Source organism: Pygoscelis adeliae, unplaced genomic scaffold, assembly GCF_000699105.1.
Source record: "Pygoscelis adeliae isolate BGI_AS28 unplaced genomic scaffold, ASM69910v1 Scaffold130, whole genome shotgun sequence".
NCBI lineage: Eukaryota > Metazoa > Chordata > Aves > Sphenisciformes > Spheniscidae > Pygoscelis > Pygoscelis adeliae.
Genome location: NW_008824031.1, coordinates 2,721,820 through 2,739,315, shown reverse-complemented (window position 1 = coordinate 2,739,315; position 17,496 = coordinate 2,721,820). Strand labels below are relative to the sequence as shown.

Here is a 17,496-nt window from a genome sequence, read left to right as displayed (position 1 = left end):
GTAGACTCTTTGCCTTGATTTATTAGCAGCTCATTTAGGTGTCACTGCATAGGCCGAGGTACACTGAACTCAGACTGGCTGCACTACTTTACTGCTTCAAAAGATGGTTTGACCCAGTGTGATTTTCTCGTGTGACCCCATTTCCATGGGGAGCAGGATGGGGGGAAGAAAAGGCTGATGCAAATGCAGAGAACAAACTTTGCTAAATAACTTCGGATTTCTGAGAGGCTGTGGGAGAGTGGGGGATTTCCACTAAAATGAGACATAAATCCTTGTCAGCAGGCTGGAGAGGACTAAAAATCCAAACAAATGCTTGTTAATACTGGCAGCAGCTCAGGAAAAAGAAGTTAAGAAAAAGATCAGCAAAAATTTCAGAATAGGGGTAATCAGTAAATCTCTTCCCCTGAGTGCTCTCTGGCACACCATGGGCCACCCCTCGCAAATGAGCTCATTCCTAAGCCTGCGGCGCGAAGGCTGTTTCCTTTGAGGAGGAAAACGAGAAAATGGGAAGCCACCGTGCCCAGACTCCAGGTTGTGTCCTTCTGTGTCGTGGCTCTGCTCCAGGTGTTTCCCTCGCCCACCCTGGAAAGGCTCCAGCCCAGGGGTACGCGCCGTGATCAGCACCATGCGGAGAGCTTGCTGGGTTCCGCTCCGGCCACGCCAGCAGTCAACAGCACTGCTGTCCTAATGGCACAGGCCCTCCGTATAGGGAGCAGAGGATGCTATGCGTACGGTGCTGCTCTTCTGGTTGGAAACCATAAGCTGAATATACTATGTCAAAAATAATTGGAGCTAAAGACTCCCCCACCACAAACTATAGTGCCGCATAACAATAATGATGATGGTAACAGTAAATTAACAGTAAATTAGTAATAATAGTGAGTTGGGATCTATTTCAAGTCTTGACCTTAAATCATTAAATTTCCCAAGTCTTGAATTTGAGCTCTGTGCCTGGGAAATGATTCAGCATTTCCCAAAGTGTTAACTGATAAAATAATTTGGAGCCTACTGGAGTTTTAACAAGCTTTGATTTGTGAGCAGAACACAGGTGTACAGGAGCAGCTGTGGCCATCTGAGCCAGAGCCGAGCTCCTGGCGTGTCCTGTCTGCCGCAGCAGGCAGGAGCAGATGCTGCCCGGGGCCTCCAGCCATTACACATGCCATCTCCTTTAGCTGAGTGTTTCTTGTAGAAAGTGAAGTGGGTTTTTTTCTATAAGAAAGTTCTTGTGGGAAGTTTCTCATAGGCATTTCTTACAGTAAGTGCTTGGCCATCTAATGATAAAGAGAAGAGATGGAGGGGAATTTTCGGTACCATGTGCCATAGGCGACTGAGGCTGCATTTCAAGGCAGAACTGGAAGCTGGGGTTTACTGGTGTTTCCTGCTGCAGGTACAAACATATGCAAACCAGCAGCGGCAAACTGATAAATGCTGGGCGAGCATTCAAGCTGGCCAAATGTGAGTGAGTATGGTTGCTATTGCATTGACAGCCTTACTCAGATGCTTAACTCCTTCGGTGTTTATTAGTTCAAGATGAAAAAGCACACCCTGACATGCCAATATTGCCAACAGTTCTCACGCTGCTGATGTGCCGCCCCTGCGCAAAAACACCGGAGCTGATTTCATCTTTCTTCTAATTTGGCTGTGAGACTTTTTTAGGCAGGTCAGGGCATAGGGACACGCTGTAGACAATGGCTTGGTGCGCTCCGCAGAGGGACGGCAGGGGCTCGCCTGGGCTGCAGCCCCCAGCAGCACATGCCCAGCTACCTAGCTCCCTCCCGGACATCACCAGCCCCTGCGCCTGGCCCTTTCAGAGCATTACCAGGACAAAGTTCTGCCAGCCATTAAAAACTAAGCTTTTAACCAGCTTAATCATTCCCTTATGGACTCTTTTATGTGTAGTGTCATTTCAATGGTTTTCAAAGATAAATGACATTCATCTTAGTATTGAAGAAGAAAAATCATTTTGAAATCCACCTTTCTGATCATGATTCATCAAAACAAAAGACACTGAAAGTCACCTTTGGCTGTAGGAAAGGGAGAGGTACTTTCTTTGTTTAGAAACCAAAAAAAAAAAGAACAATACATGCTTTGTTTGGAATAATAGGAGAGAGAGAAAGGACTCAGCTGAATCTGTGCTTGAACAAACAGGAAGGAAAGGATTTGGCAGAATGAATCTAAACATAGCATCATACTGGGAAATGCAGGCTAAGCAAATAGCCCTACAAAAATTAGAATCATAGAATCATAGAATCATTAAGGTTGGAAAAGACCTCTAAGATCATCGAGTCCAACCGTCAACCCAACACCACCATGCCCACTAAACCATGTCCCTAAGCGCCTCATCTACACGTCTTTTAAATACCTCCAGGGATGGTGACTCAACCACTTCCCTGGGCAGCCTGTTCCAATGTTTAACTACTCTTTCAGTAAAGAAAGTTTTCCTCATGTCCAAATTAGGAAAGTCCTAAACACTTATAGGGAATCCCTGTTACCATGATATTTTTTTGTAATGGAAATGTAAGAAAAAGGAGCTCTTTTCCCCCATTTTAAGGATTCTAATGGGGCATCCTGACTCAAGTAGCCAGAGTGAACTGCAGGGATTTTTCCTCCCTCCCCATTAAGTGTGCTAAGGGAAGAGGCAGGTGCGTAGCTCCAGCTGTGACTCACTGCTGCTGGGTAGCTCTGGTGCTCAGGCCCCCTTTGTTGGCCCACGCAACCAGCCCTGAGCTCTGGGGCACGAGGGCTCCGACCCGACGCCTCTCAGCAGCCACCACCTTCCCACTCAGTCGTAGTGGCACCTTAGGTTTAGCTTTGCACTTTGCCCCGGGTCACAGACCACCAGTTTAGCTGAGAGCCAGCCAGGTCATGCACACCCACACCCCTTTCTCTCCTTCCCGAATGAGTTTTCATCTTCATTGTGTTTTAAAGGCAGTAGCATTACTAATCCTGAACATGACCTGGCAGCCAAAGCACAGAGGAGGAAAGCTTTCAGCAATGCCAGGCTCTAACTGCTCTCTATACCACCTGGCTGCTACCACTAACTTGGTGCTTCAAAGCTCCCCAAGCTGCCGGGATCCAGCAGGAGAAATCACAATTGAAACGAAAAGCCACAGTCTTCCAACCAGTTTGCCCAGAAATAAGTATCACAGTTTGTATCAACATCATACGTATCAGCAGTATAAACTTAACAAGGGTATTTGAAGATCACCACATTGTGGCCTTATAACTGAAGCCAAATTCTTCCTTTATTTAAAGCCTAATTCCTCTGTCCTTACGCAGTACAAGTAAGTCAAAACTTGCCTGAGAGTTCTTCATACAGAAGTGCACTGGTGTCCCAGAAAGTCACTTAAGAAAAAAAAGCATTGTTAGAACAAAGATTGGAAACTATGAGTCATTTTATTTATTTATAATCATTATATAATTATAATCATTATATAAATGAATATAATTATGCAAATAAATCTATAGCAATAAATTAAATGATACATGTACATAAATAATTCTAAATACAAATTCTAAAAAGATGTTGTTACAATAACAAATTTCTATCGTTAATTATTTGTAGTGCAGGAGTGTTGGTGGTAGAGCAGGACTCGCAGGATAGTGTCTGTTTAAACAAGGTTAAACCAACCCATTCCTTGTGCCTCGTTCCTATTTCCCCCTCAGCCAGGCAAGAACTGCTCTAGCTGAGCAGCAGCCCTGGTCACTAGCACCAGTTTCATTCAGCAGCTTTGGGAAAAGTCCAGTCTGGTTAGTCCCTGCTGTCAGAACCTTGTCCCCTCCACCACCCCATTTCACTAGCGTTTCTTTCTGCACAAGCCACAGCCTGCACTACAGCCCCACATTTCAACATGAACAGATGGGACAATAATTGCTCCCAGGTATTTGAAAACACCCAACAAGTTACACTGAAGCTGCCACAAGCTGTGCTGAAGTTGCCTTGTTTGAGATGTTGTAGTCACCCTGGGACCATTTTAAAAATGAGATTACATAGACTGTGAGTGGATTTGAAGAGTCCGAATGCGTCCTTGAGCTTGTGTCTGCCACTGTAGGGATGTGGGCAGCACGTAGAGCGTTGAAGCCATGCTTCTGACTGGGATTTTGGGGCCTAAAATGATAAGCCTGGTGATGTTCATATCAGGAGATACTGCTGTGCTTCCCACTTCAACCATGGTTTTCACATTCCTGATGTTTCTGAACTCTTAGCCACCTTGTCTGGGAGCTCTCCTCCACGAAGCTAAAAATTTTATTACTGACTTCAATGGGGACACAGTTAAACCAGCAGGACTTTTGCTCAGCAAAGGTTGCTGCGTACCTGTCTTGGTAGGCTCATCTCATTTTCATGCTGTACTTGCAAACTCAGCGTGCAAGTAGCTACATGGGTGCTTCCACAAACAGATCTGCAGCCAGATGAGCAGAGATTAGCAAAAATAGGCCCTAAGGAAGGTTGGAATTGATCCTGATGCCATATAAAAGTATGGGAGTTTCGTGATTGCTTTGAATAGGCACAGGATGCTTGTCCCACCCCACCCACATCATTTGTGTACAGCATCCATGCTCACGTCCATACTCCCACAGCATCCTGTGGGAGAGCCCTGCTCTCCTGTATCCAGACAAGCTCGAGGTCTCAAATCAGACCGTCTGAATCACCCTTAAAATCACTCATTGATTTTCTCTAAGTCATTTATTAGACCAGAGAGCTGCTTCCATCCTCTCAGTTACCTGAGGTGACGTTGCTCAGGGGCTCTCCTGCAGAGCTGTGCTCATACGAGTTGTGCGTAGCACTCCCCCACCACCCACACAGGGACAACTCATTACAGAATATTTTTTTTAAATGGGAATGCACCTTGCCACATTGTGCCATGGTAGTTTGTATGCAAACTGTTATAATCTGACCAGTTTTTTCTGAAATTTACAGGCTAGAAGGAAAATGATGAAAATGTTACCGTTTTTCCAAAGTGGTCCTATTGGAATACGCAACGGATCAGAGGGTTGCATTGGTGCAAACAGGCAGCTTGAAAACCCTTCGACATCAGTAGCTGAGCAAGTCCCTGCCTGTCCTGAACCTTCTGGAGACGAGATCTGGTCCAGGGACCAGGAGAAGATGAGTGAAAGGCCAGAGGCAGCCTGCAGACCGTCACGTGCATCTTCCATCACAAGCAATGGGAGCTGCACCTTTGCTGGGGACAGCCCTGAAAAGGGGAAGAAAGGAATAAAGGGAATCCTTACGAGTGCACTTAAGAAGATGAAAAAGATCAAGCCACCCAATGGTAAGTGCTCCTCCATCCTCCTTGCACCACCTCATAGGCCATAGTTATCTCTAGAGGGGCTGCACGAGGTGGAGAATTGTCCCCTTGAGAAACAAGGGCACCAACAGATTCAAGTGACTTGCCCAAGGAGCCTCTAGAAACATGGGCTGAGGGGGACATGACCTCAAGTCCTAGTCCTTTGGTACCAAGGGCACACTCCTTGAGGAACTGCCAGTTTGCAGGATTTCTGTCCAAAACGAAACTTATTTCTACCTCTCATGGGGGCACAGAGATCTGTGGGTGGGCGAGAAACCAAGGCATACATCTCTGCTCTGCTCCTCCATTAAACCACTACCCTGTGAAATCTCCTCTTGCCCCAGGAACAGCAGTGAGCAGCACGCGTAGGTCTTTCCCGGGGCTGATATACGAACATACAGCTCCTCCAGTTGCAGGCACCATCTCTGCAGGGTGCTTAGAGAGGTAGAAAAATACCTGCTCAGAGAAACCCAGAACTGGAGAGGAAAGTGCCCCTTGGAAATTCCAAGGTTCACCTGCCACCTCAGGTGACATATCTCATTACCTGGTTCATAAACTTGGCAAGCTGTACCTTAAAATAAGTTCATTTTTTAGTCCTACCTCCTTTACTGGGGGGCTCTTCCAAAGTCTTACTGTTTTAGTACAAATTATCTCATTCCCAGGCAAGCCTTTACCTGGCTAATTGTCTTCTCTTTCTCCATGTGTCAAATGTTTTCCCTAACTGGTGGTTTTCCTTCTCGGCCTTGAATTTGCTCAGCTAAATGAACCGAGTTTACTGAAAATGGGCCCTTCGTGCCTTTGTTCTTACTGCTGCATTGCCCCATTCCCAATGTCTTTTTTCAAAAGAAAGCAACCAGAATTGCAGAAAATATTCCAGATGAGATACCACCACTGCCTGGTACAATATGTTACCATTTTCCTATCTCAGCTGGACATTCCTCACTGGATACATCCTGGGGTCGTATCTGACTTTTTCGCCATAATCTCATGGTAATGATTTACTAATTTTCCAGGCATCTCTCTTCCTCCTCCGTCTCAAGCTGATTCACATCCAGCTTGCATCAGAAAATCCTATTTGTTGCTAAGTAACTTTTGTTCTATTGAATTTGTATCTTATACTTTGTGCTATTAAATTTCAGCCCATTTACTATTCAAGTTATCCCATTGATCCTGTATAATACACCAAGCCCTCAGTTTTGACAATGTCTCTGAACTTTGTGTAATCAGCAGATGCCAATAGGGCACTCCCAGCTTTTGTGCTGCAGTCTCTAAGGAGAATATGAAGTAAGATGAGTTTCATGAATAATGTAAGCTTTCTCCACCCAGGGATTTCCATACAAACCTTACACACCTAACAAAACTTATTTTGGGATATCACTTTAGTTTAACTAATAATTTCCCAGATTGGACCGTATCGAGTAACTGGCTGTGGTTCAGAAAGCATAGTTCAATGTATTTATCTTGCCCACTAAATGTGTCCTCCAGAAAAATTTCGCAGATCAGATTGTGCCAGCCTATTTCTGGAAAACTCATGTGGTATTTCCTCTAGCACATCTTATTTAGCTACATCTTTCCGTCTACATTTTTTTCTAAAGCCATGCTTCTTCCTTGAGGTCCTATTAATGGGAGGGAGGATAATAAATAAATAAATTAATAAACCCCCACAAATCTAAATTTTTTAAAAAATTATGGGTAGCACATGAATACCCATCCATATGTAACACACTGGTGATGGGTATTCAAATTTCCATTGCTCCACTTAGAGGTAGGCTAGGAATAATCTTAATTTTAAATAAACAGAAAGATTTTCTATATGGTGAAGGAGCCTAAGATCTAGCATTATAGAAATATAAACTTTTTTTTTAAAAAGTATTCCAGAGCCATCATTTTATATAAAATAAAAATTTAAATCTTTGCTCTTGGGTAAAGGAAGGCTGTTCTTTTTTCACCAGTCAAACAAGTCATGGATCTCCTTGAAGAGCAGAAGCTTTGTGACGCTGCTCAGCATCTGATTGTCCTGGAGAAGAGCCTATCTAGCAAAAGTGAAGAGGGACTGAACACCAGCCAGCAAGATGTCGAGTCCGTCTATGAAGTTCTGAAGTACAAAGTCTTCAGCATCTTGAAAGACTCCATCCTTCTAGCGAAAACAAACCCAGAACTGTTGCAGCAGGCAGTAGATGCACTGAAAGAGCAGGAGAAAGAAGATCAGAACTACACGTTGGAGAATCCACCTGACCAGAACATGCAATTTAGACCTAGAAAATGGAAAGAGCTTTGGATGGCTGCAGTAAAGGAGTCGGTAGAGACTCGAATGAAAGACACAAGTCATACTCCTAGAACTGAGAACCTCTCTACAGTTGGCCAGAACCTCCTGCACATGGGAAAGACAATGAAAGAAGATTTGACAGTAGTTGTAAAGTACGTTAAACAGCTTTATCCTCCTGAGTTTAACGTGTTCAGCACATATGCAGAACTCTACCACAACTATTTTGCCTCCCAGGCAAAGAAAAATGCTGAGTCTCATCTGGAAGACAAGGATATTTACCTCCTCCTCTCATGGGTGCACAACATTTATCCCAAGTAAGTGAGGCTTTTACACGTTTATCCCTGGTGATTAACACTGGCTGCAAAACCAGACATTTGCTTGATTTATGAATTGATATCACTGCGATGCAGTCTGGTCTGTGGCTAGGTCTTGGTGTCACTGGCATCATGCTGATGCACACCAGCTGGCCAGGAGAGTTGGAAGGGACATGCTCAAGGCTGCTAGTCTGTAAACCAAGGGCTGACCCCACCATTCAGGCTTCTGGGCAACAGACATGCACACAGACATTTAGGGCTTCACTTGTGGGGTAAACTGGGCAGGTTCATTGCCCTGATCTCTATTCCAGTTGCAGACCTGAACTCATTCTTGGAAAATTTGGAAATTCCAGCCCTCTGGACCAGAGGGCTGCCTATAAATAGAACAACCTGAGATGCAAGTATCCTGGGCATGGAGGATGTTGCTTAGGCATCACACACAGTCCTAACCCTAACTCCTCTGGGTTAGGAGACGAAAGGGTGCACCCCTGTGAATGGACATCATCAGTCAAGGGTTGCCCTTCATCCTCGCAAGCCCTATATGTTATAGAACTGAAAATATGACTTGTTGTGGCTTATAGTACTGGATGGAGAATCAAGGGCTCTCATTTCTTAGGTGAAAACCAGTAAATACACTAGCAGTCTTTCTTCCGCTGTTCTAAAGCCATTCAACCTTCACCTCCACTTTTTCCTTCTCGTGTTTCACTGACGGAGTATAATGAGTCAGTGTTGATCCTGGAAGTTTTCCAGAGCCAGTGCTGTGCTCTAGGTCAGGATATTCAGGCCTGAACCAGTGTGTGTATCCTGACCTGGAAATCAGTAGCTGTGAGGAGCAGGGCTCAGCCAGAGCAGCACAGCCCAGTGCTGGGGACAGTGTTGGTCAGGGCAGCGGCTGCTTTGCGGGGTGTTCCCAGAGGCCAGGTCCAGGTGTCTGCTCAGGGACCGCCTCTCTACACAGCCAGCAGTGTGCTTTGCGGAGTGTTCCCAGAGGCCAGGTCCAGGTGTCTGCTCAGGGACCGCCTCTCTACACAGCCAGCAGTGAAGGGAGCAGTGAGGAGGAGGAGGGTTGCACAACAGCCTGGCCCCAGCTTCCAGCATCGTATCAGACACAGCCCATGTGTGGGAAGCACGGCGGTGTACCCCCATGGAGCTGGGTCATGCGCAAACATGGGAATCAGGCGATGCTCAGGGTTGTTCTCTGCAGCTCCAGAGGGAGAGGCTGCTTCCAAATCAGCCCTTCCATGAGCGCTGGCCTGAGCCCCCCATGGCTGGAAGGTCCCTTCCCTTGAAGCTGCTCAGGAGCACCCGGCTCAGCTGGCGTGTGGTGGGGACATGACAGCGGGGTATGAAACTGCCCGCTCCATTCCCAACTAGCCACAAAATGCCAGCTTTTCATCTGATCACCTCTCTATATTGATGGAGAGAGGCTGTGTCCTGGGACTAGTCCCTGCTGCTGCTCTGGGTCCCCCATACCCAGCGCAGTGGCTGGTGCTCAGGAGCTCGGCAGAACATGACTCCATTCCCTGGGGTTGCTCAGCGTCCCACCCCTGGCACAGATTCAGCTCCTCCAAGTCCTGCCTGGACTAAGGATAATGTACATTTTCATCTGGTTTTTCAGTGATATCCTCAAAAAGTGTTAGTGATTTGCATCAACAGTTGTCTTGAATTACACTGCCCTTGGTAAATGTGATTGTTTGGCTTTTTCATTCCAGAGATATGAGAAAAGATCATGTTTTAGCAGAGGAGTTGGAAAAAGTTAAGCTTGGAAGCCTTTTGCCATCAAGTCTGAGCAAAGAGCTTGAAAAGAAATACCTTGACAGTGAAGAGGTGAGAATCTGTTCAGTCCCTCCTCTTCCCTTTACTGCTCCCATATGACGCCTCAGAGGAGCTCTGACTTGTCCTGCATGCACACTTCTCAGCTGTGAGTCACACACCCTTCCAGAGAGAAGCAAAAGCAAGAATGCTTTTGTTTCTTTTGGGGGGTCAGATCGCCTTTCTGCTAGATGGGACTTGTAGAGCAAACTTCTGCTTAGCTCAGCCTTCTGCCCTGGGAGCCATCAGAAAAGAACTGCTCTGTTCTTGCAAACCTTGTGGTAGGAAGGTGGAAAAAAATCCAACAACAAATCTTTATGGGTAACTTTCCAGTTTTCTGCTAAATCCCCAGAGGGATTCACGCTCCCTTTCGCAGATGTTGGATTCAGAATTACTTCTGGTCTCTGCAGCGGTGCCAGACCTTGGGTGAGCACAAAGCATGCACATCTGGTCTTGAAAAATCTGTCTCTTTGATGGATAATTGCCTGGTCCGCAGAAAATAACAGTTGCTCTGGTTTTTGGATCACTCTTGCCTTAATGGAAACAAGAAGCAACTTTTACAGTACTCCCATAGCTTAGTGCTTCTGGCATTTTGGGCTGGAATTCCTGGAAAATGAGAAGACAAGTTCCAGGTTTAGCTGTAGCCCGTGATGGTTTGCAGATGGCAGAGGTGGGTGTGAGGGCTGCAAAGCGCACGAACAAGGCACTTGGTGATCAGAGATATATGCCAGCCACCGTACAGACCGTTTCCAAAGCCTTGCTGCAGTGTGCACGCAAGAGGGGTCAGAGCAGAGAAAACCTGAGAACACTTTGTTTCACTCTCCAGCGCTCATAAGACGTCAGAAGTGCTCATGAAAAAGGATTGCAAAACCAGGCAGAGAGGGTAGCACTGAGAGTTACACACAGGCAGTGCGTGGCTGGGGGAATGTGGGCTCTGGCACACGTAGCTGCCTGCGACCTTCCTACCCACCGCTCCCCTCCCCTGCCCTCAAGATCACCACTGACGTGGCATGGTGGTGGGCAGGGACATAGATCTTCATTCCTAGCCTGAAATACTCAACTCGCTATTGTATAGGTGGATATTGTGAGGGGGTTGTCCTTGCTGCCGTGAAGCTGTGGATAAGGCGTCTCCTAACAAAGAGCCTTTATTTCTCAGCCAGGGCCAAGGAAAAAATTCTGCTCAGCCAGACAAATGGTGGGTGGGCGAGTAAAACCTGCATAAGGCAGGAACTGCTACATCCACTTTGTGGTAAATGCTGTTGTTTTTCCTTCCCTAAAGGCTACTATCAAAAATTCACTGAGCAAATGTTTAGATAAAGAAATCCAAAGATGGAAAGAAGACAAAGAACCGGAGAAACTAAGTGGACATTTTCAGAGTGAACTACTAGCAATATTTGTTATCCAGGTAATACAGATATATATTAAAAATAAACAATTTCATCCTGCCTGTATTTAGGGTATGAGACTAACTATAGTCAATTCAGAAAAGGGAAAGGCCAAGTCACTTGTATAGAGTGGTAGTAGAGACGGGTGGTACAGGGGAGCCCTAACCGATGGTCTGGCATGGTCCTGGTCTAGCACGTGATGGAGATAAACTCCTCTATAAGCAAAACAAGCAGGAAAGCTGCCTTCATTTCTCCCTGTGTGGTCTCTTCTGCACCCCCAGCCGAAGCCAAGCCATTAGGCGCTGGATAATGTAGCAGCAGAGAGACAAGAGACAGGTTTAGCCGAGCGAGGAAGCAGCACGGTGCTGTTGCCCTGCTTGCTCCTGGGGAGACTGTCATGGGCAGAGCTGCTCCGAGTGCTCACGCCCTTTCCCCATGCTCAACGCTTTCCCTCCTCTGGCTGCAGAGGATTAGTAGAGTTTATTTTTTAAAAATAAACCTTTCATATATTGAGGTTGTTGTGCTTGGGCTTTTTTAATGCAATCATATGACATTCAGCAAAAAAAGCAAAAAACCCAAGTGTCACTTTCCCCGCTTTCTCAGCTATTTTGTAGACTTTCTTTAATGCTTCTTTCTTCTTAACCTCTCTCCCCATTTGAAAATGGAGTTCAAAATTTGCTTGAACTCACCAAACAAGTATAGCTGCTCTGCATGGTCCCTGGCTCAGTCGCAGGGAGGGGTGCAGGAGAGCTGGGCGCAGTTACCGCAGTTAAGGATCTGTAACGTTTTTAACCAGTGAAGCTGGCCTTTTTGGAGCAGACGGCATTTAAAATTGATCTTGTTTGTTAGAGTATCTACAGCGGCCAGAAGCGAGCCAAGGACATCAGCACAGCAGTGGGTGAGGAGCTGTCGCTTCGCCTGTCGAAGGAGCTGCCTGCCTTCCTTAAAAGGTGCGGTAAGGCAGCGTCGGGCAGCGGGGCTGCCAGAGCCGCCCGGGACAGGCACTCATCCTCTTCTCCTCTTCACATCTCCCCTCCAGCTACAAGGATGCTTTTGAAGACTTTAAGGAGAAAAGCAAGAAGCACAGATACTACAAACCTATACTGATTGCAAATATTAACAACTGCTGGAATTTTAGGTAAGGGTCCAAAAGAAAAGGCTTTGCTCCTTCCTCTGCAGGCAACGCATAATAGTGTAATAGAGGGGAGGTACTCCAGAGTGGGCAGAGGAAGGTCCATCTGCCTGCAGAGGAAGGTTTGGAGACCTCTGAATTTCTCTCTATATATCTCTTTTGAGGACAGTTTATTCTGACCTTGCTGATATTTCCTTGCAGAGACTACACAGAGAAAAACATGGCAGAAAAGGACGACAATAAAGCCAGTATCCTCAGCACTCTCGGCGACATTGAAAACAGCGGCTTTGACGTGCTGCTTCAACAGCTGTTTGCCCAGCTGAAGGTACCAGATCCGTGCCCCACACCCTCCTACCCTGTGGCTCAGCCTGTGCCGGTGCCAGGCATGTTCCCCTGCCGTGCTATCGGTTGCCCAAATCTGTGATTCAAATGCAGCAAAGTTCAGAAGGGCTGTGGGGCAGGTCGCCTCTCAGCATCAGTCAGAAAACTCTGAATCACCTCTCCTTGAGCTGGTCCTCAAGCCTGCAGGCAAAATGGGCGCAGCTACATAGGCATGACTGTGCAGTCGAACATAAAATGTGCTGATCACATCTAAGATAACTGCTGCAGGAAGGAGAGTCTCAACCTGCAAGTGTTTACACTCCAAACTGTAGGAAGTAATCACAAATGACATGAACTGCAATCACACAGCTTTTGGCTTCTTCGTAGAGGTGGTCTGAAAGGCACTTTTGGTTTCTTTTTTTTTTTTTTTTTTTACTTTTTTTTATATATAACACAAGCTTTTTAAGTTAAGCAAGTGTGGTGGAGGGGAAGGCGTAGGAGTCAGGAATGTTCAGCCACAATCTCTTCTGCTTTCTCTGTAGGGCCTTTTGGAAGGCACCTGACAGAGCAGGGGTGCTTTTTTTATTTTCATATTTATTTGTTGTGGCCAAGAAAAATCGCGATTGAAAACATGTCATAATGATTCATTTTTTTCCCCTGATGGTTCCATAATTCTCTAATCAGACAAGAGGATGTAGACAAAAAGTTAAAAATGTGGAAATAAAAGAAGCGTCTCCAATATGTGGCTTTCAAGCCCTCAGTCTTCTTCATCATGAGGAACCAAGAAGGGGGCACAAACTCAATACAGCCCCCTCTTCCCCTGCCCCTGTAAGTCATTGCCACATGTCCCTGCACAGGACTGCACGCTGCGCTGTCGCTATGTAGGATACTGTACATACAGAAATGCTAAATATATGCATGCATAGAATTTTTTGAGGGAACTAAGCAGATTTTCCTCTTTCAGCCAATTTATAAGAAGTTTACAGAAAATAAGTGGGACTCCAGCAATGAAATTATGAACGAGATCATTAAAACCACCAGCAAACATATTTCAGACTTCCGGACCCTAAAGGACCCTTTCTACTATGTAAGTCCAAGAGAAATGTCGGAGGGATTCTGGGATGCTGAGGCTGTGTTTTCAGCTCTGATATTCTGTGACTCGAGTTGCCTTGGCCCGCGTTAAGCTGGTGAGCTGGCATGGCATCGGAGAGCCCTCTCAGGCAGGAATTTCCATCAGCATGCAGTGTACCTAGATTAGCCATGTAAATCTTACTCTTCTCCAGCAGAAGCAGACTCATGTAGGTCTGCTGCAGTATTTGCGGAGAAAAACACCCCTGCTGTAGAGAAAGTGCTGTAGGGATCACTCAAAATATGGCTTTTTTATGTATGGGTTTGGTTTAGCAACCTTGAAACACGGGCGAAATTGCGCAGTTGTACCTCATGGCTCCTTTGATTGCCCTAAGGACCAGAGGAGATGGATGCAACTGAGACAAATCCCAGATAACTGAGCCACAACCACATTTTCAGTGATGCTGGAGTATATATGAAACATCACCATATAAAAAAATCTTTGATTTCCTGCCTTTGTCTTTTTAGTAGCTGAAACAAAATTATGATGTTTTGTGTATTAGAGAGAGGAACAGGAGGAGCAGCGTGAATTCCTGTTTCTCTGGAATACTGCTGCTTCTTCTCTAACACGTTAGATCTTTTCTATGCCTTCAACTCTTCCCAGAAGGAAACAACATTTGGAAATTCCCACACTTCATTAGTTTGATTACAAAGAAATTCTCGGCATCTAGGATGTGGCGTAACCAGTCATGGGGAGGTTGGCAACCAGCACCATTCCTCACGTGTGATCAGCAGCAGGCATTTGGTGGGGCTTGTTTTACAGCACCCAAGATGTTTTTGTCCTCCATCCACACACATGGTTTGTTTTGTCCCCAAGCAAAAGGTAGATGAATGATCCCCCCTCTCCTTCCCAACAGGCTATCGTCGAGAAGATCCACGCCCGTTTGGTTAAAGAGTACATCATGAGGCTGCTGAAGAGGAAAGTCAGCCTGAAAACTCCAGCACAACAGCAAAACCTGGCCCAAAACATCTCCAAGAATGCTGCTGACCTGGAAGCCTTCTGCACCAGCAATGTACGTGAGTGCTTGCCATGTCCACAACAGCACGGGGCATGGACACACTGAAAAACAGGAAAATAAATTCTCTGGGGCCTCTTATTAACCTTTCCAACTCGGCTTAATTTCCTGGAAGGCAGGACCGTAGGCAGAAAGAGGTCTCCAAGTGCCTGCAGGCAGGAAGGCTCCCCTGCCACCAGCCTGCCCTCCCCCAGATAGAGAGCGATGATTTCATCGTCCTTTGTCCCGTAGGCAGTGGTTTCCTTTTGAGGGTTTATATTAATAGAGCCAGAAGATTTAGCTAATGATCTCCAGTTTCAGTACAACTTGCATGGAGTCTGGGTTTGATTTCTCTCACTGCTGCTTTTAGGTAAGGCAGGGGCTGGAATGGGCAGCACGGGGTCTGTGGTACGCAAGTGTTTCCTCCATGAGCGGCATAGCTGAAACACTCCTCTCCTCTGAGATCACCTCCCCTTCCATGCCTCTAAATTTGCCTGCAAAAAAGCTAAAAGCTAAGCCAAACCCTGTCCTCTGCCACCCCATACATGTCTGATTGGAGGAGGAACAAGCCTGAGCATCACTCGGTGTGGGTGGGAGGTCAGGTAGCTGGCACCTTGGGTGCCAATGGCCAGAAAACAGCCCAGAAAACTCAGGCTTTTACCTGAGTGGGCAGAGAGAGGATTTTGGCAATGCCTGGAGATGCTAAAGGCAGGGTTGTGTGCAGAGCTGGGAGAGAGCAGCACGTGGAAGTGTGTTACCTTGCCCATCAGACCTCATACACACGCCAGGCAGCGTAGAAACTCAAGGAAAGGAAAACATGATGGGAGTGAAGAGCAGAGAGAGTCTGTCGAGGTAGATGCGGAAACCTCAGTCTTATGGCAAACCCCACACTACTTGTGTAAGAGGATTAAAAACAACCACAGAACTAACCCAATTTCTACAAGGATGGTGCAGGCAAAGTCTGGGCTAGAAACATCACTGAAAACAATGAGGCGCCTAAAATTGCTGCTGTGTCCTTCCCCCTCACCAGGAAACAGCCTCAGGCGCCAGCTCGGTGGCACCCCTGGCGAAACACAGCTCCTGGGCTGGGCGGAGGTTTGCACCTCCGCAATGCCCTGCTGACTGCTTTCTCTTCTGGCAGGGGTCTCAAGCCACGTGGCTGAATTCAGCGCTCCCCAAACTGGCTGAAATAATCCGACTTCAGGATATAGGTGCTATTAAAATTGAAGTTGCAACACTCGCCACGACATACCCAGATATCCGGTAAGAGACGCTGAAGCAGACTTGCAAATACTCGTATGGAATTTTAATTGAGCCAGGAAACAGTCAAATATGAGTATAGGTGAGGTTCATACAGCCTGAGTCTATAAAAACAGGTGGGGGCTGCCTGCCAGGCTGTGGCAATCCCAGTGCCATCGGACAACAAAATAAACTATTAAAAAAGACCTATTTATATATTCCAAATTCTGGTCTGATTTTCTCCTTTGCCTTGGAGATTCCTTACTTTACCCCAAACTTCCTGGGGCAGTGCTGCGTCCCCTCAGTGCCCACCGCGGGGTGGGGGCCGCATCCTGGCACAAGGGACCCAGCACACGGAGATCTGCGGGAGGAGATAACACCTGCCCATTTCTCTTCCGCAGCAAAAGGCACCTGGAAGCGTTGCTGTACATCAAAGCCAATTTGTCACGCGGCGAACTCAAAAGCATCCTGAGCTACTTGGCAGACAGCACAGCATCCACACTGCCCGGGGCCTCGCTCTTCTCCAACATAAACGTGTCCTAGGCCAGGGCACCCCTTGGCACCCCCTTGTGCCGGACTGTGGGCTAAGCCAGGGACAGAGACCGTCCCCTGGAGTGATGCACAGCATACACTGCTGCCTTTTCCTACGGAAAGTACTTTGTCCTAACCCAGTGCTCAGCATCTCTGTAGGAGTCACTGTCCTCTGCGCACAGTCGGGAAAATGGGGCATCCGTGGGAGGAGCAGTGCTTGCAAGCACGGGGGCTGCTCCTCGCAGCAGTCACAGACTCCCTCCAAGGTCTCCTTGGTGCCACCACATTCTCTGCCTGGACACTGCCCTGGTGCTCTGACCTCTGTCTACCTCACAGGGTGCTGTGAAGGCCACGTCGCTGACTCCTCAGCTAGCCCAGACCGAGCAGGCAGCTCCTATAGCTTTTTGTCTTCTAAGGAAACGGAAGGAAACAAAAACTGAAGCCAAAATTTAGAGATGTTGGAAAAGTCCCATGTGAGCGTGCTTGCACCCCATCTGCCTTCCTTTGAGCCAGGCAGGGGTGGCTGTGTTAGGCTGATGGGAGAGGCACCAAGTTTTGGGTCAGGAGGAGCTGTCGCTCAGCCATGCCAGGACTCCTGCTGTCCCGCTGCGCTGCAGCACCCCAAGATCTGGAGCTTGCAGTGGCCCTGGCTGCACGCTCTGCCCCATGCAGCAGCGTTGCCCAGGGGCATCGGGATTTCCAAACCGGCCCTGGAGAGCACCGGCTGGCGCCACAGCAGCAGTCCGGCCGGGGCAGCGTGTGCTTCCTTCACCTCTGTGAGGTGGGAGTGCCCGACACCCCTGGCAGCCGCTAGCCCCTCTGCAGTGACCCCATCCAGTGCATCTGCGCTGGAGTGGCACCCTGCTAACAGAGGGTTAGGAGCAAACCGCCTACTGCAGTGGATCATGTGGGCTAAGCACCAGCATCTAAAGCACTTTGGATATTACTTAAGCCCTCCTTTTCGAAGAGAGGACTTTTCCAGACCCTATTAACATCATAGGCTTTGAATAGGTGGTGGAACTGGTCTCAAATGCCATTATAATGTATCAAGCATCCTGTATGCATCACCGTTTCCTTGCTCACTCTTT

The 17,496-nt window shown here is 47.2% G+C and overlaps 1 protein-coding gene across 1 annotated transcript; it reads left to right on the top strand.

Moving 5' to 3' along the window:
• The first annotated feature begins 4,930 nt into the window (after nt 1-4,930).
• TNFAIP2 (tumor necrosis factor, alpha-induced protein 2) lies at nt 4,931-17,488 on the top strand. Its single transcript, XM_009327931.1, has 11 exons — nt 4,931-5,270; nt 7,238-7,865; nt 9,578-9,692; nt 10,957-11,082; nt 11,912-12,012; nt 12,102-12,200; nt 12,396-12,519; nt 13,480-13,602; nt 14,501-14,656; nt 15,780-15,901; nt 16,279-17,488. The coding sequence occupies exons 1-11, from the start codon at nt 4,931-4,933 to the stop codon at nt 16,418-16,420; spliced, it is 2,076 nt and encodes a 691-aa protein (XP_009326206.1). The 3' UTR covers nt 16,421-17,488.
• Nucleotides 17,489-17,496: the final 8 nt, after the last annotated feature.

Coding starts and splice junctions, on each gene's coding strand:
- TNFAIP2 (XM_009327931.1), top strand. CDS start 4,931: ATGATGAAAATGTTACCGTTTTTCCAAAGTGGTCCTATTGGAATACGC. Junction 9,693..10,956: donor AATACCTTGACAGTGAAGAG/GTGAGAATCTGT, acceptor CCTTCCCTAAAG/GCTACTATCAAAAATTCACT. Junction 11,083..11,911: donor TAGCAATATTTGTTATCCAG/GTAATACAGATA, acceptor CTTGTTTGTTAG/AGTATCTACAGCGGCCAGAA.